The sequence below is a fragment of the Nomia melanderi genome, chromosome 3 (assembly GCF_051020985.1).
Source record: "Nomia melanderi isolate GNS246 chromosome 3, iyNomMela1, whole genome shotgun sequence".
NCBI classification, from domain to species: domain Eukaryota; kingdom Metazoa; phylum Arthropoda; class Insecta; order Hymenoptera; family Halictidae; genus Nomia; species Nomia melanderi.
In genome coordinates, this window is record NC_135001.1 from 8,163,069 (window position 1) to 8,189,492 (window position 26,424).

Here is a 26,424-nt window from a genome sequence, read left to right on the forward strand (position 1 = left end):
TAACTTGCGATTACCTCTTGCGACTAATAACGTCATTTCGACGCTGTATTCCTGTCAGTCACCAAGTTTTCTCTTCGTTTCCGTTCGGCGTTCGACAGGAAGTCGAGGATAAGCCTCATCGCCGTGTCCGGCAGTGCTCTGAGAATCAAGGGAAAGAATATTATCGCGCAGTCGCTTTTTAGGTCTTTCGACGTGTATGTTAACGCGTTGACTACCACGGTGATCACCGATGACGACCGGAGCTACCAAATTGCTGAAGAACAATTACAATAAACACTTAATTTTAAATAAAAATATTTAGTAACGCAAGTAGCTAGATCATGGCGTAATATAACTACTGTAATACTAAATTATTACAAATAATATTATTTATTATTATTATCATTATTATTATTATTATTATTATTATTATTATTCAAGGATAAGTATTACTATTCAAAACGCGAGAAATTCTCGTGACAGTCAACGTGTTAAAATTGAATTAATGTTCTAACCTATTGACAGAGTTCAGCGCGAGAAGGCACCGTGGTATCGTGTATTCGGTGTAATTTCTTCTTACCGCTTTAATCACTTCTTGCGCTGCGTACTCTGCAGACACCACGCCGAATATGTAAGGCAACCTACGGCGATAGACACCCGCGATGACCGGTTCTCGAAAGGATTCTTAAAGTAGCATTAAATCAATCATCCACAGACTTCTAATCTACAGTTTGCTTTTCACCTGTATTTCGGATCTCTAGCTAATCCGGTGTTCACGTAAAACGGATAAACGGTTGTAAATCGTATGTTGGCTGTTCTCGGATTCAGCCGCAATTCTTCATGAAGCGCTTCCATTAATCCTGTTAAGCAAATCGATAATTTAATCGTTGTTATTTCACAATCTAGTAAGAGAACAACGACTTCGCAAATGTTATGATACCTCTTAAGGCAAATTTCGAAGAGCAATACGCCACTTTCTCGGATACGCCGTACATACCGCACATACTACACAAGCACACGATGTGCCCTTTTTGATTTTCTATCATGCTCGGAAGTAAAGCTTTGATCGTCTAATAAAATAAAGCACTACGTAAGTATGTAGGAATCTTAAATCTAATTATTAAATTGTTAATCGGGCTCAAATTTGTTCGATCATGAACTTCGTGGTTGCATAATAATAATAAAAACTAGCCCGCCTTCCCGACAAATTTGATTTGCTACAAGTAAGATTGAAGAAATCGGAGAATAGAAATGATCGTCTGTCGATACTTGACGAATTTATACCCAGAAGTGAGAAAGAACGTTAACGTTGAACGTTTTTTCGATGAGATCTTGATCCTGATGCAGAAACGGTCTATGATACAACACCGCAGCGTTATTAATTAGAATGGTGACTTCCGGTATCTCTAGTTTCCTCATCAATTTCACGGTTTCTTGAACCTGTAGCCTGTTTGATACATCCACAGCAAACCCGTACACCTAGCTTGCCCAAAATCAGAATGAAAGTAATATATTGTTTTCTAACGTTCAACATTCCTTTTATCTCACTTCTCCTCCGTTCTCGGACACCGCTTTCATCGTTGAACGATTCGTCTCGACGTTTATGTCCCAACAAACGATTATGCAACCCAAAGAACCTAACTGAATGGCCAATTCGCGGCCAATTCCATGTCCAGCGCCAGTAATCTGGTTAAAACACACCGGCAATCAACAAAAGTTGGGTTTTCTGTTTACAAGGTGAAAACGACGTAACTTATATTTATCATTTGCATTTCAAGACTCTAAAGTTGAATATTTAAACGTTGCAGAGGCCACAAATTTGTATTTTTCAAATGATTACTCCACGGTGTTTGCACTTTTGTACACAAACGTTAATTTTACAGTTTATAGACGTTATTTAAATTGTTTAGAAAATGAATTTAGACTGTGTTATCATATAAACATAACGGTTCATATGGTAAGCGATCGAAGGTATAATTCCAACACTAATTCTGTAATGTCATTATACTTTTTCTATTCGTTGTGCATTTATCGTTGTTGTTACATACCAACACTGTTTCTCCTAATAAATTCTTCGAACGAGCGGGTATGATCTGCTTAATGGCTCTCATTATGATAGTTATACAAATCTTCATCGATAAGACGGAAAGATTGTACAATAATCGTAAATGATTTAGTGTAAAGGCAGATATTATACTTGGCATCCTGGGTTTATCGAATAATTACCGATATTTGGATATCGGACGATAGATAGCGGTTAAGCGATACACCGTAAATATCTAATATTTTTACGTATTGTTTAGACATGTAAAAGAGTATGTGTATATTATAAAAGAGTAACTATTTTATAGTGTGTGCGTTTACACAACTTAGAGTGCATTACTATTTATCGATACTACGTTATAAGTAGTTTCAACGAGTGCTAAAATTCAATGGTACATTAATTAGATGTGATTACTTTGACGATAGTGAATTCGCTCACAATGTAGCGTATTTCCATTTTTTCGTAATTCTGTTGTTTTGGTTTTACTTTTGTTTTCCGCTTTCAAATAGTCGACGTTTTCTACGTATGAGCATAGAATGCTATGAACTTAAAAAGTTTTTAATACGTATTTGTTAAGTTGTATTGTAGCGGAAAATTAGTTTCTCGTCTAATTATAATATTAATTTCAAGGACGTAAATAAATATACACTACATTTTAAGCTTTAGAAACAATTGTTTGGACATTATTACAATAAGTTTTAATCAATCATTTGTATTTGAGCATCGATGCAATCAGTTATTTATTATCAGTTCTTGTACTATCTGAATTTGTAAATTTATCTTCTAAATGTTTCTGTAAATATGTGTTATCGTTATTTGAATTTAAAAGAAAGTTGTTAGTAAGTTAGGCAGTCGATATCATTGAAAATGTTCGTGGTGCCATCTACAGTGAAATACCTAAGCTGGTAGTCGTTGTAACTAACTTGTAGTTGTACATAGATTTGGTTATACAGAGCAAGGAATTTTAAGGGCCACGTTCTCTGTCAGTTATTTTGCATGTATATATTTATTATATATTATACGAGTTAATTATATATTACACAGGGAAGATAAAAAGAGAACATTAACACAAATTTATATGGTTAAATGGTAAGAAAACATAAAATAAGGTTAACCTTAACATAAATTCATTAATATTAGTATACATATAGTTTTTTACAATGTCAGATTTATTCTAATTTTAATCGTTTGTTTGATACAATTTGTTTCTTTATAAAATGTTTATTCATTCTTTCAAACGTGTGCACTGTTTTCTGTTGTCATGTAATGGTAAATTTATAGAATCATCCGGAATTAAATCATGCTGGATACCTATTCTGTTACAGAGTTAAAATCCAATGTACAACAATGTTTCTGCCTCAAGTAATGAATACACTAAAGAATCCAATGCATAGGCAGTGAGTAATATTATGCATTTGTTTAGAATATATTATTATACAAACTTAGTTTCATTATAATTAATGTCATATTACGTCTTGATTAAATGGAATTTATTTTTTATAGTCAGCTATATTGGAGATGTTTACAAAGTATTCGGTCACATTCAAAAATATTTTGTTATCCCGATAATAAGAAGACAAAAAAGAATTTATATATAATAGCTGCTAATACAGTAAGATTTATTAAATAATTGTTTAGAATTACCTTACTTTACCTTAATTGTTTGAGATAAACACTTATTTTCAGCGACTAACCCACAGCTCTAATGACGAACAAAAGGGATTTCATAGCCAAAATGATGTACGTGTGGTATATTGTTTGGAACAGTATCAGAAATTTTTATACCCGTTACTAGTATAAGATAATTTTTACAGAAACGTCAACGATATGAGCAATCTAAAATCATTAATGCCAACCTGCATGAAAATTCAATAAGCCAACTTCATCAGATTTATTCTACTGTAAACCGTGAATTTGGAAAACAACACATATCTTTCATTTATTCGGAGGATACCACAACTCATCCCCGCAAACAAATATGTACTATTAATGTATCATGGCCTGAGAAAATGTCATTCTCTGAAGCAGCGTCGTCGAAGAAAGCAGCTGGATTACATGCTGGAAGAAAGTGTTTGATGTGGCTGAACCAAACTGGAAATGTTAAAAATTTAATACCTGAACTTTATACGCGAACAGAAATTCAATCTTTATTATTGAATCATTTTAAAATAGATCTTGATTCAAAGTTTAACAATGAAATCAAATTTATGTTGGAGACATATTATCATGTAAGTTTCAGGATTAGTAACAATGTATATTCTAGAATTCTGTATAAACCTTTTCCATAGAAAAAATATTTTTAGGAAATAGAACCTATTATAACAGAATCGTCTAGTATGGTCATTGATGGAATTGATTTGGAAGCAAAACAAACACCATTTATGAACTCAAGTGAAGATCACGAGTTTCGTAATCGTAGATTATATTCGGAACTTGAAGACAGAAAAGATTCAGAGAAGAATCTTCCGATTCAGCAATATAAGTATGTATTAAGAATTACAGTGTACTAAGATTTACCTTAATATGCTGAAAATAACTTTTCAGATCACATATACTTAACACTATAGAGAATAATCAAGTCGTCATAATCAAAGGTGATACTGGCTGTGGTAAAAGTACTCAAATACCACAATATATAATGGATTTATACACAGAAAAACTTGAATCGCACAAATGTAACATACTCATATCGCAACCTCGAAGAGTCTCAGCTGTATCTTTAGCCAAACGTGTTGCTTCTGAGAGGAGAGAACGTCTTGGCCATGTGGTAGGGTACCATATACGACTTGAGTCTGTAATTCCACAATCGAGTGGTTCAATTTTGTTTTGTACAACTGGTATAGCTTTACGAAGATTACAACGTAATGCAATTTTAGAAAATTTATCGCATATAATTATAGATGAAGCTCATGAAAGAACAGTAGAAATTGATGTTCTGCTTGGCATAGTGAAACAATTATTGAATGATAAACCATCTCTGAAACTTATAATTATGTCAGCAACTATAAACGTAGACATATTACAAAAATACTTTTCCTGTGATGTAATTGAGATACCTGGACAGATATATCCAGTAAAAACACATTTTTTAGAGGATATTAAGATCTTTAAACAGCATAATCTCAGTAAAATGTTGAAGGAAAGTGAAACTCCTCTTGACGATACAGCAGAATTAATACGTTGGATTATCGAAAATAAACCACTTGGTGGTATTTTGTGTTTTCTACCAGGTTGGAGTGAAATTCAAATACTTAGAAAGACATTACAATATCTACAGAATTATAATGTACATATAATTCCATTTCACTCAAAATTAACGAATCTGGAACAACAGGAAGTTTTTAAAACTCTTCCCCCCGGTTCTCAAAAAATCATTTTGGCCACAGATATCGCTGAGAACAGTATTACTATTCCAGATGTTAAGTATGTTGTTGATACTGTCCGTAAGAGAAATTTAATTTGGGATGAACGTACATCTATATATAATATATGCACTCATTGGGTAACACGTGCAAATATTAATCAAAGGTAATTATTAAACTGTAATATTTTACTATGTTTTGTCGTTGAAGGGAAACAATAAGAGTAAAACAAGTTTTCGTCTTAACGTCTAGAAAAGGAAGAGCTGGTCGCGTTTCACCTGGTGAAAGTTATCACTTGATAACAGAAGATATGTATCATCAACTACCATCATTTCCAGAGCCCGAAATACGCAGAATATCGTTAAATGAATTAATTGTTACTAGTAAAAGATTCGGTAATGAAAATGTACGAGATTTCTTTAGTAAAATGATTGAACAACCTAAAAAAAGATCAGTATCTAATGCTATCGAAACTTTGATGAAACTTAATATTCTGGACGAGAATGAAAATCTCACTCCTTTAGGGATACGAATAGTGTATTTCTCAATGGATGTTAGATATAGTAAAGCGTTAATACTTTCTTGTATTTTTCAGTACGTATGTGTATACAAGTTTCCGAAGTGAAAACAAATTATTTGTAATTAATAGAGTTCTTCTATTTTGTAGATGTTTGAGTCCTATGTTGTCATTAATCACAATGCTTTCCACTACAACCGAAATGAATACTACTTCGTTGATGTCAAAGTCGGTCAGAAAGGATATAAAACATACGTTTCACAGTACAAGTGATCATATCGCTTTGATACGGTATTTTAGGAATTCCGTGTCGGATCAGCAAAACTCAACAAAATTTCATAACAACGCGAATAAGAATGACAATTCTCGGAAATTATGGAGTATGATCTTTACACATTTACGGTAGTAGTATAAATCACACGACGATTGATTATTGTGTTATTTCTTTATAGATATATACAATTTACATATAAATGACCTTATAAATTCTAAAATTCTACTTTCTGCGGATGACTGTGAACATTTAAATACAAATGCTAAACATTCAGAACTACTTCGAGCTATTTTATTCTCGGCCAGCAATCAATTATTAAATGTTAAACCTTTTGGATTTAAACGTGGGATCTTTACAAAAACTATAAACACAATAGTTTCCGAGTGAGTATCAAAAACATTTAGGACGTTCATAATACAATAAGAAAAAAATAATTATGCGACCTAACATTCACGTTCATTTAGAAAAAATACACAGGTTGCAATATCACCTGATAGTGTAAATAGTAAAAGAAAAAATTGGCCAAGTCCATTTTTAACGTATTTTCACCAAGTTGGTCAAGATGGAAGGAAATCTTCGATTTCAGATACAAGTTTACTTTCACCACTGTCGGTGGTGTTATTTAGCCAGAATGAAATCACTTGTGACTGGGTAAAATAGTTTTATATATTTTAATGTCTATATATGATAAACAGACATTAACAGTTAATGTATTTGTAGGTAAGTGAAGAGAATGTTGTTATGACTATGAAGGATTTTCAGAATCTACGCCTGTATTGCGATAAAAGGTGCGTATTTTGAAATTTTTAATTTTTATAATGATTATTTTATGTTGCCTTTTTTCCAACAGGACTGCAGAATTACTATTAGAATTTCGAGGTATTTTCTGGAAAGTTATAAATTACGTAATTCAGCACTTGACCGCAAAGAATAATAATGATGTAATATCTGTATATTCCTATAAAGAGAAAATGTTGCGTTTAGTAATAAAAATAATCAATGAATCGGCAAAAAATATAGACAAACCCGTTGTAGTAAAGGAACCACAGCAAGAGACGACGTCATCAGATCCATTTATATAAATAAGGTATTCAATTCTTTTTTTGAAACATTTGAAGAATTAAACGTCTGCACAGATAAATTGTTAAAAACAATATAACTTTCTATGCATGTAAGTATTATGCACATTAAAGAAGTATAATGTAAAGTAAAATATATATGTACATATACATACATATACATTTAGATTCCAAAATTATTTATTCATATAAATGGAAGTTTCACGCATATGCGTGAGCATATGATCACAGTACAATGTTTTGTATGATATTTTTATATAATTATTGTATCTGTCCAATAAAAAAATTTTAAGTAAGTACGTAATTCAAGTCCCGAATTCCTACCATCACCGAACGCAATTCAAGTCCCGAATCCCTACCATCACCGAACGCAATTCTGAGAGTAATACGAAAGATTTATTCTCGACCCCAAATGAAAAAGTATCTTTTTCGTTCTGGAGAAGCATCAATATACAATTCATTTTTTCGTTCATTTCTACACGCGCATGATCTTACAATGAATCGTATATTTTTTCATATTTCAATCGTTAATTTACCTAAATTCATTCGCGGTGTTCCATTCGTTACACACGTGTAAAGTCGCACAACCGACTTAATTTGTTTGACTGTATAAAAATATGACAATCGGTTCGCCATTTGCACTATTACAATATGTATATATCTACAATTCAGTTAAATACACTTTTTCATTACAAGCTTCCCGTTACTATTCCATACAGTGTATAAAATGTACCATCATTATATCCTAATAAAACATTATATTCTATATAATTATGCATATGTTTGGCAGGTACATTGAAGCGTGCGCTTCTGATATAAAGAAAAAAAAACGATTTTGTCAAAAATAAACAGGCAAAATTATTACATCCTAAATAACAACCATCTATTATTCTCTCGTATCTTGTTATATGTACAATTCTATCATAAATTAGTGCAACAATTATGACATATATTAATCTATAAGTTAAAAGATGTATAAATAGCAATGTAGTATGTACCTAAGTAACTTATGAACAATATATCGCCTGCATAGTAGTATTAGATGTTATTTGGCTCTATCTTATCCAGCTATGAGTATAAATATCGTTTTATATTCAATTATTGAGTAATAAGATGAACAACAACAAAGAATACAACAATTACATTAATAAAGTACGAATATAAAGTCTTGGACAAATCGTAAACAATAATTACACCAATAAAGAATGAGTGAAGAAGTTAACATTGACTTTTTGTAACTCGTAACATTTTTCGATGCTACATTTGGTGATATGTTTAAAGATGTTTCATCAGATTCTTTTATCTGTTTAATCTTACTTCAATGGTGTTTACTACTAACATAATACTAATAACTGGTAATATCTTTATATTACTTTCTTAGAGAGTTATTGTATCGACTAGTAATTAATCCTAATTACATCGTATTTAATGCACATAAGTACATATTCATCGATAAGGATACAAGTATCGCCATTAACAAATAGCTACAGTGCTCCTCTCTAAAATGTAATATTGCACTTCCGGCCGTTTTGTATAGTTGAATTAGACTCTGTGATGGCAATGAATATAATTGTTTGATAAGAACTACGTATATATTAGAAATGCGAAGTATATAAGGTTCCTGACATCATTGCTAAATCATTATGTCAATCACGTAGCGGCTTCGGTTACTTAAGATTCTTTAACTACCTCTAAATGTCGCAATTGCAAGATTCTTAACCGAGCAGACAGCAATTGAACATTTACCCGTTTGACGAACTTTTAAACGCGTAACGTTTGATTCGTGTTTAATTAGTCTAGATGTAAACTAAATGCTTAACAATAACATACTGGTCGGAAACATATCACCGGACAAGCCGAAGGATGATTCTACGGTATCGTTTAAAGATTCATTTACGTTTATCGATGGCAATTTACTTTTGATTTTATTTGCTACTTAGTTGCGTGAACGGAATCTTCGAAATCAGCTAATTTCGTTGAACTTCTTAGAAAACAGGACAGAAATAGAAAATGGGAAACATAGTCTCCAAGAGGATGAAGAATCGATGCGTCAAAGTGACGAGACAGTTAGGATTGTCCCGAAATGCAGTTATAGCTGAAATTTCAATTACCATCGTAAATTTAGAATATATTTAAATACGTCATTCATATCAATTATAGGAGAATGTTTGCAACTCGATGATCAATGTAAATGAAACAAAAATAAGAACAAAGTATATTTCTTCATTAAAACGTTGATAACCATTAATAATCTCAGTACAAACGTAAAAAAGATTGAACAGAAAAGATGGATGGACAAAGGAGAAGAAAATGAGTAAGAAAGTGGACATTTTACTTTCAACAATATAATGGACAGTCAGTTCTCAGTTGGATTAAAAATAATGTGACGATTTCGCTAAAAAAATTGCAAGGCATTAATGTTTCACAAAAGTAGATAAAAGCGTTAGGGACAGTATCTACACTCCGGGATCATGAATAATTCAATTGCCATTCGCATAATTGATCATGCAACTACTAGCAGTAAGATGAAAAGTCCGGTGGCAGTGTAATGCCGTTGTAGCCATTGCAAGTATATTCGTAATTGAGGGTTCGAGAATGCAGAAATTAAATATTCATCGGCGAAGGGAAATCGTGTGTCCTCGCATCCGTCTAGAAAAAAAAATTATATCCTCGAGCCGCCGAATGCATAATTGATGCGCGAATCATGCGAGCAACAAGGAGGCTCGTTAATATTTCATACTTTTATTATTTCTTCACTAATATTCTATTCTGTTACCATGGTTTTCGTACTTTTCGTGTATCATTCCCGCTCTCCTTTCCTTCATTTCTTTCTGGTTTGACGAGGGGTCGTAATTTCCTTTGAATCTATCGAGGCTCGGTTTAGTGCAAGGGAATGGGGTCTGCCGGATGCAATAAACCGAGAAATGTGTAAATTGTATACAGATAATGCGTCGTTAGTCCAATTACATCCGAGATACCCTTTTTTTTATTCTGCAAAGGAATAAGATGATTGTTTATGTATTTTATTGATACCATTTATTCTGTATTGTATAGAGTACCTGAGTACGCCTTGACATCAGGTTTTACCGTTTTCTTGAATTTTAATGGGGTTCCTATGTTTTGTTTTTCATGTCGTAGAGGACGGAAATGTATCCCCATCGATTTCGTCAAGATCTGAAAACGTAGAAGCGCGTCTCCCAATGGAGAAAAGGATTTCCATGTATTTTAATCGCAAGAAATTTAATTGTTTATGGAACAGGTTTCACATTGAAGACACCCACCTTCGCACGCGAGTGCACCGGCAAGAAAAGACACAATTTATTCACGGTTGCTTACCTCGGAGTAAAGCTGCAAAGTGAAAGAACAAAACTTGCCCGCAGTGATCCGCAATTAGTTTCTCCCGGCACATGATAGTTACGATTGCTCACCAAACATCCATAATGTTAAAATATAAATATTTAGTTCGGGGAATAGAGTAATAAATATTGATAAATTAAGAAATGCAATAAGGACGTATAATAAATGGTTTTGTTGTGAAAAGACATCGAATGATTAAAAGAATTTGTTGGATCCAATACCTTTGCTTTGTAACTACAGTGAGTAGCTGTAATATTTATATAAGTTTTCCAGGATAATTGAATATAATTGTTGAATATGATATTGGCTACAATTTTATTAATCAACTGAATATAAAATGTGTACGAGAAATGTATCGCGTTCGTTGAATGGTGATTACTATTTTGTTTTTTATTAACAAATCATTCTTTCACGGCCAACAATACGGATAAATATCCGGTGGAAGTCTTTAAAATCTGAAAGAATTTTTTATATTTCCGAGATGTCTGTTATTACTTGAAAAATTTTAAACAATTATCGGTTTGTTCGCGAATAAGTCCTGGCTGACTCACAGCGTTGAAGAGTGTGAGAGTGAAGGGACTGAATTTTCCTGCCGTTATTTGAAAAAATATTCTCGCTCGACCCATTATGTTAATCAGTGTGGATGCTTGTTTCGGCGGCAGCTTATACCAAATGGAATCGTACGCTGACTCGGCAATTCCGGTACTCTAGAGTTTAGAATACTATTATATTATACAGGAACTGCATGAAAATATTATTTTTTTCTCAATAAAATGAAAATGCAAATTTATATTTTTATTCTTGTCTTTTTGTAAAAATCTTTGAATTTGCTACCATGAATATTATAGCACGATTGCTTAGCACGTTTATTTTTTATTGTTCATAAAATATTTTTATAAAATGAGTAATAAAATTATAAGTATCTTGAATGCTTACTTCTTCAACAAGAGTTTCACCCATATAACAATATATAAAAAAGTGCATCATCGTGGATACCACGTGCAAAATAAAGAATGTCAAACCAACAACATTCATTTCCTCTGTGGTTTGATCGACAGCCTACAAAACGATTACGCGGCTATCGTTATTTCATTAGGAAAAACTGGTTTCATTCACTTCTCATAGACGTACAGTTAACATACGATATCCTGTCAGACACAACATCACCGTGCAGATTAGGGTTTGCACAAACAATGTCAGACTGAAGCAATCTTTCAGGATCACTGCCAATCTAAAATCCAAAGATTAAAGAAATTAAATTCCCAAAGACCATAATTAGTATCATTAGGCTGCAAACATTTGCATATATTATTTTCACCAGTAATAGTTGTTAGAAAAGTGAACAATTTGCCGATCGCAAATGTATTAATACCAGCATAAATAATCGGTGCAGACCTGTACAACTGATTATGTTTGTACACGATGTACCCGAGTCTCCCTTTGAACTCCATAAAATTAGTTTCGTTGCTCGTGTTCACCAGATTTGCGACGGCCAGTCTAAGAACGGACAACTGTCCGCATAAATGCAGCACGAGGACTGCGAGGAACGTGTCGAAACAAGAATAAGCAACCCCGGCGAGCACGGTGCCTATAAACTGTCCCAGTCAAGTAAGTTCGAAATTGGGACTTTTTTTCGTATTATAAGGAAACATGGCAGGATGTAAGAAGCCCTCCAAATTAGCCTCCGAAGAGTTCTGCATGTTGTTCTAAACTTGCAGCGTGAGGAATGCGAGAAGCATCATCCACACACTCGTGAAGCAGACGATGGATATCATTCGACTTGTCTTGGCGCTCTTTAGCATCGTCTGGCGATACGCTTTTGGCAAAGGCCGTGACCAGTCTTCTAGTATTTGACCGAGCAAGAACGTTAGGGCTGGAACTATAATAATTTACCAAAACAATGAGTCCATGGCGATAGCTGAAAAGATTTTTTCTTTTCTGGAAAATAAGTTGAAAATCAAGAAGCTAAAATTGGTAATAAGACCAGTAATAATAAAGAAGTAGTAATAATAAGAATGATAATAAAAAAATAAGATGATAATGCCTGAATTCCTTCCTATATACTTAATTAATGATTAGTTTATTAGAGGCATTTAACAAATGAGAGAGCAAGAAGTGGCGAATATTTGCTTGGAGTTACCAGTCTTATTGTATCGTAAAACAAGTTGCTTCGCCAAGGCGAAAGCAATGGGCACGTTGATCGACAGATTCTCAATCACCTCGTCCAAATTCGTCGATTTCAGTACCAGTCGCGCGGTTTGCAGCGCGCATATGAACATAAACGACACGATACTCGTGAACCAGAAGACGAAAGACGATATTCGCCGTTTACGATGCGAGATCAGTCTTGGTTCCGGCCACACGCCGAGCAGAGTTAGATTGAATTGACCCCATCCCGTCGCGAAATCCGTTTCTCTGATTGCATTGAAATCAACCTCGTTGCTGAACACTTTTTAATGACTATATTTCATCACCACAACGAAATTCAATCATAAACTCAACTCAACTTCAAACAAAAACGAATACTGGAAATGGATTCTACGAGTCTACGAACCGAAAGCAAATGTCATATAATCTATGAGTATTATAATCAAAAAGAAATATGTTCACGTAGGAAGTAAGTAATATCGAAGAACAATTAACGGTATCAGTATGTTCCAAAACTGCACATCAACGATGCTTTATTTTCCGGAATCATCTCACAGAATTGAACTCGTAGGAATGATTGAGATAGATCAAGAACGCAGTTACGGAAACTATGTCTGTAATGTTAACGATTGCGGTTTACGGCTTCCACGGGTTTATTTTATTCGAATTTCCTCCGAACGGAAATGAATCGACGACTGAACTTCTAGATTGCGCGCAACCCGTTGCCGAGCACGGTCTTCATTACGCATTCCCATCCATCCCTCGAAAACGTTTTCCGATAGGAACTTTTAATAGCCACAATTTGAAAGTTGCCCATGGAAAGACACCCTGTAATCCGAACTCTTTTCGTCTGCCTGACGGATCGAAAGATTCAAAGATCGACGTAGACTCTTCAGGTCATAACGTTCCCGTTGGAAGAAAAAGTTGGGTAGTTTTGTCGGGGAATTTGGTCGTTGCATAGAAATTTGTCTCGATATGAGATATCGTAGATGCGTGCAGATGTGGAACTTTCATAAATGATATTCGTAGAGGTTCTACAACTCTGAGGTTGATCAGTCGTCATTGCCCATGATAGTGAAAGGAACTGATGGATAATCAATCGCTGTTCTTCAATTTCTTATCTGAAATTGAAAGAGGCAGTCGTTCCTGGTATCTTTTTACTTCTGTTTTTCCAAAAATCGTTAATCAAATGCAATTTCATTTTAAGTATGTTACAGTGCACATAGGAGCGCCAAACTTATGGATGTCCACCCCATATCTCTTCTTACTGGACTCTGTTATATATTGCCAAAATCACTACCTATAATATGTTTGTTAAATATCTTAATTCTTCAGTAAAACTGATTGATGGATTAGTGATGACACTTTGCAAATTCTTTTTCTAATGCTAATGTTTGCGGTTTATGGGCCTCGCGGGGTTCTTTTACTGGAATTTTTCCCGAACGCAAATAAATCGACGACTGAACTCCCAGATTGAGCCCAACCCGTTATCGGGCATGGTATTTATTACACATTCACAACCGCTAAGAACTTATAATACCCACAATCTAGAAGTAGTTGTAGAAAGACGCCCTGCAATCCAGATTCTTTTCGTCTGTTCGAACAATGAAAAGATTCGAAGACCATTCGCAGAATCCTAAGAGATTAACAATACCAATGGTCGAAACATGTTCAAACAGGTCTGTCGGGGAATTTCTTCGTGTCACAGTGGTAGAAAATTGTCTTGATATGCAAGAATGTAGACACGTAAGCAGGTTCAGTGATCTTTCATAAATAGCATTCGTAGTGGTTCTAACTATAGTCTCTAGATTGTACGCGAATATGATTATTCCTCACCACCCGAGATAGTGAGAAGAACTGATAGATAACCCATCGCCGTTCTTAGGATCTGGAATGAAACGATCAGTGGCTCTTCAGATATCTCTATTGTTGTTTCTTCAACAATCGCTAATGTGTTTAAGTTTTTATTTTAATATCGTGTCGTGGACTACAGAGGTGGGAACTTACACTGCTAAACATTTCCATGGAGAAGATACCAAATTTGCCTGCTTTCAAATAAATTGGTCGGGTGGATCTTAATATGATGAATAAAAGGCACTTTGCGTCTGACGGCGCGACGTTGTACCATCTGGATTCATAAGCAGCGATGCCCAAACTACTGCTCTGAAACATGTTTCTTTAAGGCAGAGTTTGCTTAACTAGTCGTAGTTTTTAATTCAAAAGAGAAATTGATTGCGTATGCGTTGTCTGACTACACTTAAATCTGAATTAATAGCCGGTCAACGCTCATGCAATTTTATTTAATCATATAGTCTATTGCATTCAATATATTAGTTAGTAAAATACAGTTTAAATATACTTACTTCAACAAGAAGTAATTCGCCCACGTAACAATAAACATACATGTGCACTATAATAAACATTACGAAAAGCACGAAAAATAACATTTGAAACGATAATAAACCGTTCTCGTCTTTGAGTATCACCTGAAATCTCAAATCAATATGTGTAATTAACATCTCTTTATTGATCACTCTAGGAAACTTACATTGAAAAATAAGAATCCCTGGAAACATATTTCAATGGTGCTGAGCAGCATTTGCAAGAACAATAGAACGTTGAAACATTCTCCGATTTCGATACCCGTCCTTCAATGAAAAATCACAATCATCACTAAGTTTAGATCAAGAACTATATTTCCTAAATTTATTGTCATTTAGGTAAAGGAAGAATGAACTGACCGTTCGACATCGGTAATGAATTGAGTCACTACGATTACAGAAATCCGACGAATGTGTATTTAATAGATTTACGTAATCATATAATTCCAATTTATGATACTAAACGAAAATAGTTTCTTTTCATCTTTTCAGTATTCTGTCCAATGTTCTCTTTAATTCTCCCATCAATGATCTCCTTCAATGAAAAGTAACTTCAAATTCAAAAGTTCAAGTAAAAAGAATTTCAAAGTTGCAAGTAACGTTGAACAATCAATTAATTCTCTAATAGACAATAGAGTTTCCTTGTTCACCAGTTCAGATGTTCGTGTCTCTTGACGATCCAAGTCAGCTCCTCCTGAATGTCGCTAGATTTTTTTATTCCAGCCGCCTCGTCCATCAAGTTCTCTAATTTTCTATTCAGATTTTGGAACTGTCCGCAGGTGTGCAACACTAGCATAGCTATGAAAATGTCTACGCCGGTGTACGGGATGGTTGCGCAGTAGGCAGCGAACACTTGAGCCACGTTCGCTATTATCCTGAACGAGGTCTGTCTCATATCGAAAGGATAGTATCCTGGATAAATGACTAAATGGTCCTGGCGCTCCTTGGTTACGTCAGTTCTGGCAATCGTGAACGTCCGGATGCTGATATAGGCGGTCACCATGCACTGAGTCAAAATAGTACACCAGACGGATAAAGATTTCGAGAGTTTCGCGCTGTTCATCATCGTTGTCCTCTCTTCCTCGGTCTTCGGAGCGTACCAGTCGTCGTAAAACGATTTAATCAATGGCTTGAGATCTTCGAACATAAATTGAAGTCGTTGGTATTCGAGAAATCAAGGTGAACAATTGTAATTAATTATACTTTGTTTTATGAAAGAAGGGCCCTTGTCACATTATGAGATAGAGTATGGTGAGCAATAATTTTTATCTCAAAAAATATTAATCATATACGGTTCTTTAGATTAATCAGAAGAAATTGACCTTCTTAAAGAAATTACAGTGTCAGTTTTAACATTATTACTGAACAACATCATGATAAATAAATTTTTATTTATTGTATTGATGGTTTTCTATGTAGAAAGAACGTAATATATGTCGTAACGTTTAATTAATACTTCTTTAACGATCTCTACCATGTATAGGAAGACTAGAATTACCCTCCACCCTTACAATAATTCTTTAAACATTCTTCTGACTGACTAACATTGGCGACCTTTATTTATAAATAGGTCAGCCTCGACAGCAGAGAGCTCAGTTTGTCGTGAGCTCTTGAACTGTGAGGACTGGGGAGGATCAGTAGACACTCCTGAAATCGTCTGGACCTCTCTGGCCATCAGTGGCCTACTCCTAGCTCCACTCTTGAACACTAGTAGCCACTACTGACCATCACTGTCCACTACTGACCATTACCGTCCGGTTGAGATCAATGCAGATCCATGATGCTCATTAGCTGAGTGCAAACCAGTGATCCTCAACCCAACCTGAGCCATGTACCGATTGCAAGCAGCAATCGGTGAGTCGCATGCTATTTTTGTTTCACTCCGGTCACTCATTATGTCGTAGGACGAATGGTCCGTAACGACACCGGTGACCGGTGGTACTATTTTAGTAGCTTTTGATTTTGTGAGTGCAGTGATCTCAGATATGCCTCGCGAGGCATACCCGAGAGTAGTAGCATTTTTTGGTTTATTTGTTAGATAGGACAGGGCCTTCTTGTACGTCGCGTTTAACGTTAACTGTAAATACTAGCAACAATGCTTTGATTTTCTATTATATTACGAGCTAAGTAACTTTATTTTGTGCTTTCATATAGAAATATAATACAACCTTTAAGATTTCATTTAGAAAATATGACCGAGAACTTAGCGGTACATTGATTGTATCAATTAGGTTCAGTCTAGTTTTCGATTTTTAAAGTTCGATTAAGGTCCAATTGATTACGATAATTAATTATTCGCGTTAAAGTTCATTCACTCGCTGAACATCGTAGTACATATCGTACAAGAAAACATTTCGCGACGGGTAGATCTCCGAGTCGAAGCCACTACTTTGTAATACGTTCTTTTGATATTAAAAACAGTTGCTTCGACAAAGGGATCACCTGAGGATTTTTAAAAATATGTTATAAATTTAAAATAGATACATTCTTACTGAAATTTTACTTAAAATCACATTTCCCATTAAATTATAATTTCTCTTATCCTTTTTGTAAACATTATAACATATATATATATAATAGTACACTTTTTCTATTTAAAGTTAGAGAATTAAATTCTTAATTTTGAGTCAATTATAGTCACTATTGAGAACCAAAGAACATTAGTCCGTTAGAAAAACCAGAAACTAACATCATTTTATAGCTAGGATTTTCAGGATATTGTTTCCATGTTCGTTGCTCGATCTCTCTCACGTGCCCAGGTGCTACTTGGGAGAGTGAGAGCAATGGACATGATGAAATTGTTATTATTTAAACATGTGAGCGATGGACAATGGCTAACGTATCGTTCCCGACGTATTATCCACTTGTGTGTGTGTGTGGTTAGGAAGTGGAAATGCGTCGGACTTTATAATATCATAAATACTCTTTATGCGTGTATATTCCAGTTACTGAAAATGAAATAAATAAATTGTTTGTGGAATATATACACACTTTTCCTTATTACTTTACTCAGTAGAATAAAAATATTAGAATACTTTGATCGTCCATGCATTACCAAATGACATAAAGAACAGTAGAATTATATTAATTTCAATGAATCGTTCGTGCCAAGTAAAATATTTTCTCAAAGATCGTTAGCCATTGCCTGTCGATTTCAGGAATTGATAAACTAGAGTATGAATGTGGTTCTCGGCGAACGTCCCGGGACGTTCTCTCTATGCGTTAGGTTCTTTCGCACCCGGGTGCATCAGAGATAATCCTGGAATGATGTGTGTTTGTGAGAATGAGTCTTTTGCCCCTTTTTTAAATATAGCTGTAGGTAGGCAGGTAGTATACTCTCTGGAATGAATGTTAGATTTAAGTAGGCAGGGGCCGGTGCTGGCCGTCGTTTCTGCACGATGGTCAGTTACCGGGGAACTTGAAAAATCGGTTCTAAGTTGATAGCAAAACGGAGTATGCCGATTGCTGATCAGCCTTGACCTCGACTTTTTTTAGTTCCACTTAAATGCCGCGGTCGCGATCGGTATCAGGCGCAATTAGGCGAAACGTTCGAAATTGCTCGATTGCATTGTCGAATGTTCGATGGCTGTTCCCGAGCCATTGGTCATTCGCTATCGAGCAAGCTCAGGGTTTCAAAAATGGCGGGCTACCGAAGAAACGAAGAGTAGTATAATCTAATTCAGAATAAACTCAAGAAAGAAGACAGCCGATAGATGAATATTATTAAGAGCGTTAAATATAAGTGCGTTAACAATAAGTGCGATAAAAATAAGTGTGTTAGAGATAAGATTTAGATTTAGAACGGAAGGTCGGTGGAATTGAACTTTCCACCCACCTCCCAGGGTCTCCTCGCAGCAACCTGCACGTGGTGAGACCTGGAAACTAGCAGCATCGCCGATAGAGTAGTTCCTATCGAGGATGGTGCTAGGCTAATCGGCTGCGAAATTGTTTGATCCATGTAAGAATATGCCGAGTAATTATTCCCTAGTTCAATTCACACGGCTGTGAATGCTTAACAATTTTGTTAGAAATATTATAGTTTAAATGGAAATGTACGTTAAACTTCTATTTCGTTTGTCAAAATTTCAATTTCTAAAATAAAAATGTTTGCTATATATAATTCATTGAACAATTTTCTACAACTGTATAATTAGTCAAAATAATTTCTTACATAAATTTTATAGGTGTAATTTATATAGTAAAGCTGTTATGAAAAGCTGCATTGATCTAAACTTTTATTGAATAAATGTATAAGTTTCCTTTCACTTTTAGCGTAAAACTGCCTGAAATCGTCGACGACTCGCTACCTGTCATTCATTAGGTGCAATGTGAGCTTCCTGTGTTTGCTATTAAACATCGAAACAGTGTCTCGTTGCCACAAAAACAAATGGCCAAAAGGCCACTGGCAAAAGGGTATTAATTGGTCAAAGTATGGGTAGTGGGATTCAGTTCACGCAGACAAATCGCCATCGATTAGTCGACGACACGATAAAAAATCAGGTTTACCTCTAAAGGCACTTCTTTCATAAATCAGAGTATAATTCTTATGTTGTATATTGCGTAATTGATTGTGTTCTTGTAAAAATATCAGAGAATTGTTTCAGATTTCTAATGCTCCGTATACTTAACAGGTAATTAGTATATGAAGTAGCTAATAACTTGTTCAATAATAACTATGATAAAACTATAACTTATTAGTTAATACCTATAAACTTGCGTTGCATAGAAACTAAGAAGTTTATTTAAGAAATTTATAATATGGGAATTTAAACAACTGTAGCACCCTGGTTCTTTTAAAAGAAAACTGTTTATGATTTCATATTTTAGTCTTACCTTCTCGATAGTACCACACGATGAGTACTTTCATGGCAGCATTGTACGTTGGAATATTAGCCAAAGTCAACGTCTGCGTGATCTGTCCGAGGTCCCCGTCCAACATGAACAAATTTATACTTTGCCATATGGTGGTAAACATAAGAATGCAGAAGACAGACACGAAAGCTCGGAAATCCGCCATACGATCCTGTTGCACCATCGGTTCCGGCCAGATACCAATTATATGTAGATTCAAACGATTCCATCCGATCGCTTCTCTCAAATCTATGACAATATCACAATTGTAAGGAGATTGATAGTTCATTCACGGAAATGTTAAAATAACAGGTTCGTAATTTCTGAGATGAATTAAAAGAATTTCAATTCGTATATCTTTGTAGAACTTTCTTATTATCATTGCGGCGAGGGGTAAATCTAGCTATAACCATTTTCGTTAAAGGAAAATTTTGTTCAATTTCAGGAATAATTAAACAATAATGTACTCTAGGAACATTTGAAAAATACTTTTCAAACTTTATTCGGTACATTCACTGTTTGTAATACAGCACTTCCACGATGAGAGAAATAAGAACGTCCCAGCAATAAAGTATTCACGAACGAAAGTGTGGTTGAACCTACGACGTGATAGATACTTTTACCAATTCCTTTAAAAATTGCAATGTTATTTAAACATTTTTCTAATTTTTCTATTTACAAGGCTGGAGATTCTATTTTGGGGAAGAGGAATGGTACCTTGTTCGAAATCCATTGCCACCACTCGCGTATAGACCACAAGACGAAGTGAGTACTCGCTAAATTCCCTCTGCTCTCTGGTTGGTAGGACGCATGCTCGTTTGCCGTGAGAAAGTTAGTTTCTACCCCTGCAAGAAATTGCAAGAAAGTCGCGCGGAAGAAGGCCGCGGACGTAGTTTCGTAGTTTTCTTCTTTCGTGATGACAAAAACAGAATTGCTCCTTCTTCATAACTTTGTCTGTCGACGTCCTCACCCTCGTTGTTTATTTAAGCCACCACTGCAGACTAAAACAAAATTTTCTTTCTATGGTTTTCGTAATTGACAGATGTACCTCGTAGTGTCACTTTAATGAAACACGTTACGAATTCCTGTCTGTAGAACCTCGAAATGAAAAAGACAACTCGTGCAGCAAGCATTTCAATTCTCTTAATTGAACAGGTAGTAATTAATAATACAATATCTTTATCGACTATCTAGCAGCAATTAAAGTAAAAAAAAATTGATGTACCGTGTTTCTATATTAAAACTTTGATCTACTGTTATTCAATCTTTTATTGCAATGAATTAAAAATGTTGAAGCACTGTGTACGGTTTAGAAGTGATAGTGAACTGTTTTCTCATGTGAAATATTATTCCTGCGAATAATAATTAACTGTACTAATTACAGATGTATACCTGATGCAAACACTTTGTCTCAAATTCAACTGATACCGAATTTACCTGTTGTCAAACAAAGTGGTCTCGTGGAACTTAGCATGATGAATAATAGTCACCTGGCTTCTGATGACGTGACATTGTACCAGTTGGATTCGTGAAGCTATAATCACTGTGTCGGTTATGTGGTTCAACCCGAAAAACCTGAAGAATTCGCGGGTGACCGCGGCACTGATGTAGACCGTCGGATGCACATAATTCTCGTGGATATCGGCCGGCAGCGCGCTGCTGATATTCAATAACATCCTGTGCGTCGATAGGAAACGATCGAAGTATCGTGGGGTGTGCGGCAAACACGCATTTCCGGTATCACTGACACGTGGCTCGTATGCCACCGATAACACTACCGATCCATTGCTCCTCCCTTTCTTTCGCCTCCGCCCCAAAACGCGTCATTCCTCTTAAAAACCCGCCATTCACGTTGAAACTTTGAGCCTCTTTCACTTTCTTCGAGTGCAACACGCATCATGAAATCTTGAAAGAAACAGTTGCAAGAGAATGTTTGCAACATGCTCAGAGAAAATGAAACCAAAGTAAGAAAACGTACTTCTCATTTCTCAATTAAATTATCTACTCATTTGATTATAATCATTACAGCAAACTTTACGAAATATATTTCTTCATTAAAACTTTGACGATCATTAATAATCTAGAGTACAAACGTAAAACAGAGACAGAATAGAATAGAACAAAGAACAAAGGAGAAGAAAATAAGTAAGAAAGTGGAGATGGAATTCCAAGTTGGATTAAAAATAATGTAACGACTTTTCACAGAAATTTAGAGACATTAATGTTTCAGATAGGGCATACACGCGTTCGCATAATTGATCGTGCGAGGACTAACATGAAGATGAAGGGTCCGGTGACAGTGTGACATCGTTCTATCTATTGTATATAGTCGTAATTGAGGGTTCGAGAATGCAGAAATTAAATATTCATCAGCGAAGGGAGATCGCGTGTCCTTGCACTCGTACAGGAAAAAAAACGAAAGAAAAATGATATTCTCGAGCTACTGAATGCATACTCGATGCACGGATCACGCGAGCAACAAGGAGGCTCGTTAATATTTCATACTTTTATTACTTCGTCACCAATTTTCGATCTTTTTACCACGATTGTCGTACTTTTCATGTATCGTGTGCATTCACCTTTTTTTTTTGCTTTCTAGTTCGACGAGGAGTCGTAATTCCCTTTCAATCTATCGAGGCTCGATTTAGTGCAAAGGAATAGGGTCCGCCGGATGCAATAAACCAGGGAATGTGTAATTTGGATACAGATAATGCGTGGTTCGTCTAATTACATGCGAGACACCTTTCTTTTTATTTTGCAAAGGATTAAGCTGATTTTTTATGCAGTTTATTGATACTATTTATTCTATATTAAATAGAGTACGTTATTACGCCTTTGACATCAAGTTCTACCCTTCCCTTGAATTGTAATGGGATGCCTATGGTTTGTTTTTCATGGCGTAGAGGACGGAAATGTAGCCCATCGATCTCTTCAAGATCTAAAAACGTAGAAACGCGTTTCGAAATCGAGCAAGGGATTTCCATGTATGTTAATCGCAAAAAAATGGAATTATTTATGCAACAGGTTTTACATTGTATGCACCATCGTTCGCACGCGAGTGTACTGGTAAAAACAGATACGGTTGCGTTGAATTTATTCGCGGCTGCTTACCTCGGAGTATAGCTCCAACGTGAAAGAACAAAACTTGCCCGCGGTGATCCGCAATGGTGATTTCCCCCGACACATGATAATTACCAATAATTTAGCTTTCTTCGACGGCAGTTTATGCCACCCACAGTTGAACGCTGTGGTGGCTATACCCGCGCTCTGTAAAAATCAGCGACTGCATCAAGTTTGCAGCATTTTTAAAGGAAAATTTACTCGGGTCTCGAATATTTATCGACTCGTGCAAAATTATACTCTCAATAGTTTCCCACGCATTAAACCTTACACTACCAACGGGATAATGATATTTAATTGAGCAAAGAAGCTACTCGAATTCCACTTTTGTCCATCCCAATGGTAGTTAGGGGTCCATTGCAAGGAATAAATGATATATTTTTACAATGTGCGCCTGGTTATTCATTCGAACTTAATTTTATTCCAAAGTGAAATGAAGAATGTTCGGTAGTTTGAATGTTACAGACACTGAAGAATTCTGCAGAATTCGTTCTTGAATTTTCACGAGCAATTGTACATACCTCCGTTGCGAGCTTCTCTCCCACGTAGCAATACAAATACAGCTGCGCCATAATGTAGAGCAGGTATAGAAAGAGAAAGATGGTTTGAACCAACATCAGCTCCTTTTCCTCGCCACTGAGCGTCTGCAATTCAAATATCCTTGAACTTCTTTCTCGTTGTTGTTCGATGAATAGCAAATTATCCGTACCATGATGGCTTGGAAAGCCTGGAAACAAAGCTGCATCGTGCAGCCAAGCATCTGAACCAGCAACATCATCGTGAAACAGTTCTCAATCGTTCTCGCGAACCTTCACCGATAAGATCCATTTTTCCCTTTCAGTATAACCTAAACGTAGATCACAGTGATCCCTAGCCGTCAATCCTGTTACGGTCCTCAGCACAGCTACATATATTTATAGAGAACTTCAAAGAAATGAAAAGGTAATCGAATAAACGGAACATCGCTGAAGTTTAACAAAACAATTCAGTCGTGTTGAAAATGGAAAAAGGAGGATACAGTTTAACAAAATCACTTAATTTTTCTTGAAAAATTCAATTTGATGGTAGACTAAAAATTTCCAGAATATCGTGCAGAATTACGATATCTTGTTTTAAAATGGTAACGGGGGACCGTAATAGGATGAAAAAAATGAAGAAGCCGTTGAATCTCAATGAAATCGAATGAAAAGATTGGAAATTATCTCCACACAGACCTGTTAATGTATTCGTGTCTTTGTACGATGTCCGCCAAGGCAGCCTGCAGCTGTGCACCCTGGTGTTCTTGAAGGTTCAGCATGTCCTGCTTCAAAATGGCCAGCTGCCCGCAAACGTGAAGGACCAGCATGACGATGAAAGTGTCCACCGCTGTGTAAGTGCCAGCGGAGTACATCCCCGCTACCAATTGACCGAAAATAGTCAGCTCCAGGTTCGGGTTGGTGCTCACGTCGTACGGGAAAATCGCGTGGAAGAACAGTTTGCGATCCGTGTACTTGGCGGTTATCCGATGTTTCACCACGTACGCGCCCACAAGGAGGTTGCAGCACATCGTGCTCACTAGAATCGTCCTTCTCGAGAACTTCGCGACATTCATCATGATCACCCTGTCGTTGGGCCTCGTTCTAACGCTCCAGTCTATCGCCATATACTTCAGCAGGGACTTCAATGCTTGCAAGTGAGGAAATGTGTCAATGGATCGACTGTGTCAATGCTAGAGCTCTACTACCATTGACAACAGAAAGACACATCCTTCAGAAAGCTGACAAGTAAACCGTTTCGCGTATTTATCGTATCCAAGGGTAGACTATTAACACTTTGCACACGAGAGGTGACTCTCAGTCACCATTTCATTCGATATAACAAAATTATGTTATATATATAATATTAAGTTTCGTATAGTGCATCAATACGTGAAGTATTTATATAAAATAGCATTGTTTCTTAATTTACGTATGTTTTCTCATTAGTTCGTTTCAAATGTCGTTTACGTCTTTTAGGGAAGTGTTGAATGTTTCTAGTGAAAAGCTTCCAAGTGTAAAGGGTTAAAAACTGACTATCATAAGAAACATTTAATTAGGTTGTTACCTAGTTTATATTCGAAATTTATATTTAGACTCTGTTTACCTTTGACATCTTTATTCGAATTTTGTTGTTCGCTTTCGAAACCTTTAATTAGATGCCTAAATTATTTCTGATGAGTTTATATTCATTCATATGTTCAGTTTACCCATTTGGCACCTATGGAGGAAATTCCTAAAACTCTTGAAATTATATTGAAATTGTTAATAAGTAAACTAATCCTCGATTACATCGAAATTTTCTCTACCTACCACACAAATCGAACGAATTACACGTCTTACGGCACAAGCCGTATTAACCCCTTAACTTGTACGCTCGAGTTAATTCGAGCGCGCTAAACAGGTCAAACTGTGAAAATAACAATGTGAAAGCAAAGAAAAAAAATCGTTTTATTGATATTTATCATTTACATGGGATTGTAAGCTATAACACCTATTTATTCAAGAATAAAATACAGCCTTTTTCCATGAAACAAAAGCGCAGTAAATCAAAATTGACTTTTTTTGGCTTGTTTTTTTTTTCAAAAAAACTGTGCGTTAAGGGGTTAATCATAACTTTCACAGTGAATGAAACGAAAAGTATGTTGCACTTACATGTCCCGCGCATCCAAAAGGTGACCGTTTTGAAGAAGGACAGGAAGACTGTGAGGTTCGCCATCGAAAAATTGTCTACCAACAGGTACAGGTTGTGCCGAATGTTAGGTATGTTGGCGGTCTGCGGGATGCAGACGAAGCACAGCATGAAGAAGATCGGGACCAGGACCAGATAGCTCGATCGTTGCTTCCATCCTCTCTCTTCCGGCCAGATGCCCATGAATTTCATCGTGTAATAATTCCATCCATACACGTACCCCAAGTCTAACGATATCAGAGAATAGAACGAGTGGCCAGAGAACGGCGAGCAAGAAGGAAAAAAGTTACGGACCCTTTTCCACGTCCACCGAGACCATCGCAGGAGACTATTTTCTAAGAAATGCAAGGCTGTTCTTTTATTGAAAACTCACTTCCCTATTCGCGCATGCTCGTTTCAACGATTGGAAGCGGAGCGCGGAAATCGCTTACAGATCAACACGAACAGGGGTGGTCGAAGCTTCTCGTCGGGCGGATTCGCGTAAGTGAAACGTATTGTCTATTTCATAAAATTAGTTTCTTATTTTTTTAACATCGTCTCGTTCGTTTGATGTTCCTCGGGTTAACCCCTTGCGCTATGATTTATTTCTCAGCTGCGATCAGTGCG

At 35.8% G+C, this 26,424-nt stretch overlaps 4 protein-coding genes across 6 annotated transcripts; 1 reads left to right on the forward strand and 3 right to left on the reverse strand.

Annotated features, from left to right (window-relative positions):
* Nucleotides 1–32: 32 nt before the first annotated feature.
* firl (firelighter) lies at nt 33–2,183 on the reverse strand. The gene is made up of 7 exons (XM_031985857.2): nt 2,028–2,183; nt 1,528–1,665; nt 1,264–1,458; nt 920–1,049; nt 722–839; nt 495–620; nt 33–138 (listed from the first exon to the last, which is right to left on the reverse strand). The coding sequence occupies exons 1-7, from the start codon at nt 2,181–2,183 to the stop codon at nt 33–35; spliced, it is 969 nt and encodes a 322-aa protein (XP_031841717.1).
* Nucleotides 2,184–2,915: 732 nt separating this feature from the next.
* Nucleotides 2,916–7,536, forward strand: LOC116430244 (ATP-dependent RNA helicase DHX30-like). 2 transcript variants are annotated; one of them, XM_076365318.1, is made up of 13 exons: nt 2,916–3,112; nt 3,349–3,420; nt 3,527–3,635; nt 3,710–3,763; nt 3,838–4,251; nt 4,327–4,505; nt 4,568–5,551; nt 5,638–5,979; nt 6,053–6,282; nt 6,355–6,559; nt 6,641–6,827; nt 6,897–6,964; nt 7,027–7,535. In XM_076365318.1, the coding sequence occupies exons 2-13, from the start codon at nt 3,371–3,373 to the stop codon at nt 7,256–7,258; spliced, it is 3,054 nt and encodes a 1,017-aa protein (XP_076221433.1). In that variant the 5' UTR covers nt 2,916–3,112; nt 3,349–3,370; the 3' UTR covers nt 7,259–7,535. The 2 variants fall into 2 exon arrangements, with proteins under 2 accessions (XP_076221433.1, XP_076221434.1); XM_076365319.1 differs by lacking the exon at nt 5,638–5,979 and having other exon boundaries at nt 7,027–7,536.
* Nucleotides 7,537–9,668: 2,132 nt separating this feature from the next.
* LOC116430996 (uncharacterized) lies at nt 9,669–21,632 on the reverse strand. Its single transcript, XM_076365676.1, is given in 17 exon segments — nt 9,669–9,904; nt 10,046–10,246; nt 10,315–11,067; nt 11,164–11,319; nt 11,549–11,669; nt 11,671–11,690; nt 11,744–11,843; nt 12,008–12,491; nt 12,753–13,061; nt 14,597–14,648; nt 14,768–14,923; nt 15,124–15,246; nt 15,309–15,408; nt 15,792–16,278; nt 19,975–20,241; nt 20,710–20,993; nt 21,483–21,632. Coding segments are annotated over 14 exon segments (2,445 nt in total). The 5' UTR covers nt 20,726–20,993; nt 21,483–21,632; the 3' UTR covers nt 9,669–9,904; nt 10,046–10,246; nt 10,315–11,013.
* Nucleotides 21,633–21,715: 83 nt separating this feature from the next.
* LOC116430993 (odorant receptor 13a-like) lies at nt 21,716–26,317 on the reverse strand. Of its 2 annotated transcripts, none has more exons than XM_076365323.1 (7): nt 26,113–26,317; nt 25,782–26,045; nt 24,327–24,777; nt 23,822–23,921; nt 23,634–23,756; nt 23,104–23,259; nt 21,716–21,897 (listed from the first exon to the last, which is right to left on the reverse strand). In XM_076365323.1, exons 1-7 carry the CDS (start codon nt 26,135–26,137, stop codon nt 21,889–21,891), a joined length of 1,128 nt encoding a protein of 375 aa, XP_076221438.1. In that variant the 5' UTR covers nt 26,138–26,317; the 3' UTR covers nt 21,716–21,888. The 2 variants fall into 2 exon arrangements, with proteins under 2 accessions (XP_076221438.1, XP_031841689.2); XM_031985829.2 differs by lacking the exon at nt 21,716–21,897 and adding an exon at nt 22,608–22,930.
* Between the last annotated feature and the right edge of the window lie 107 nt (nt 26,318–26,424).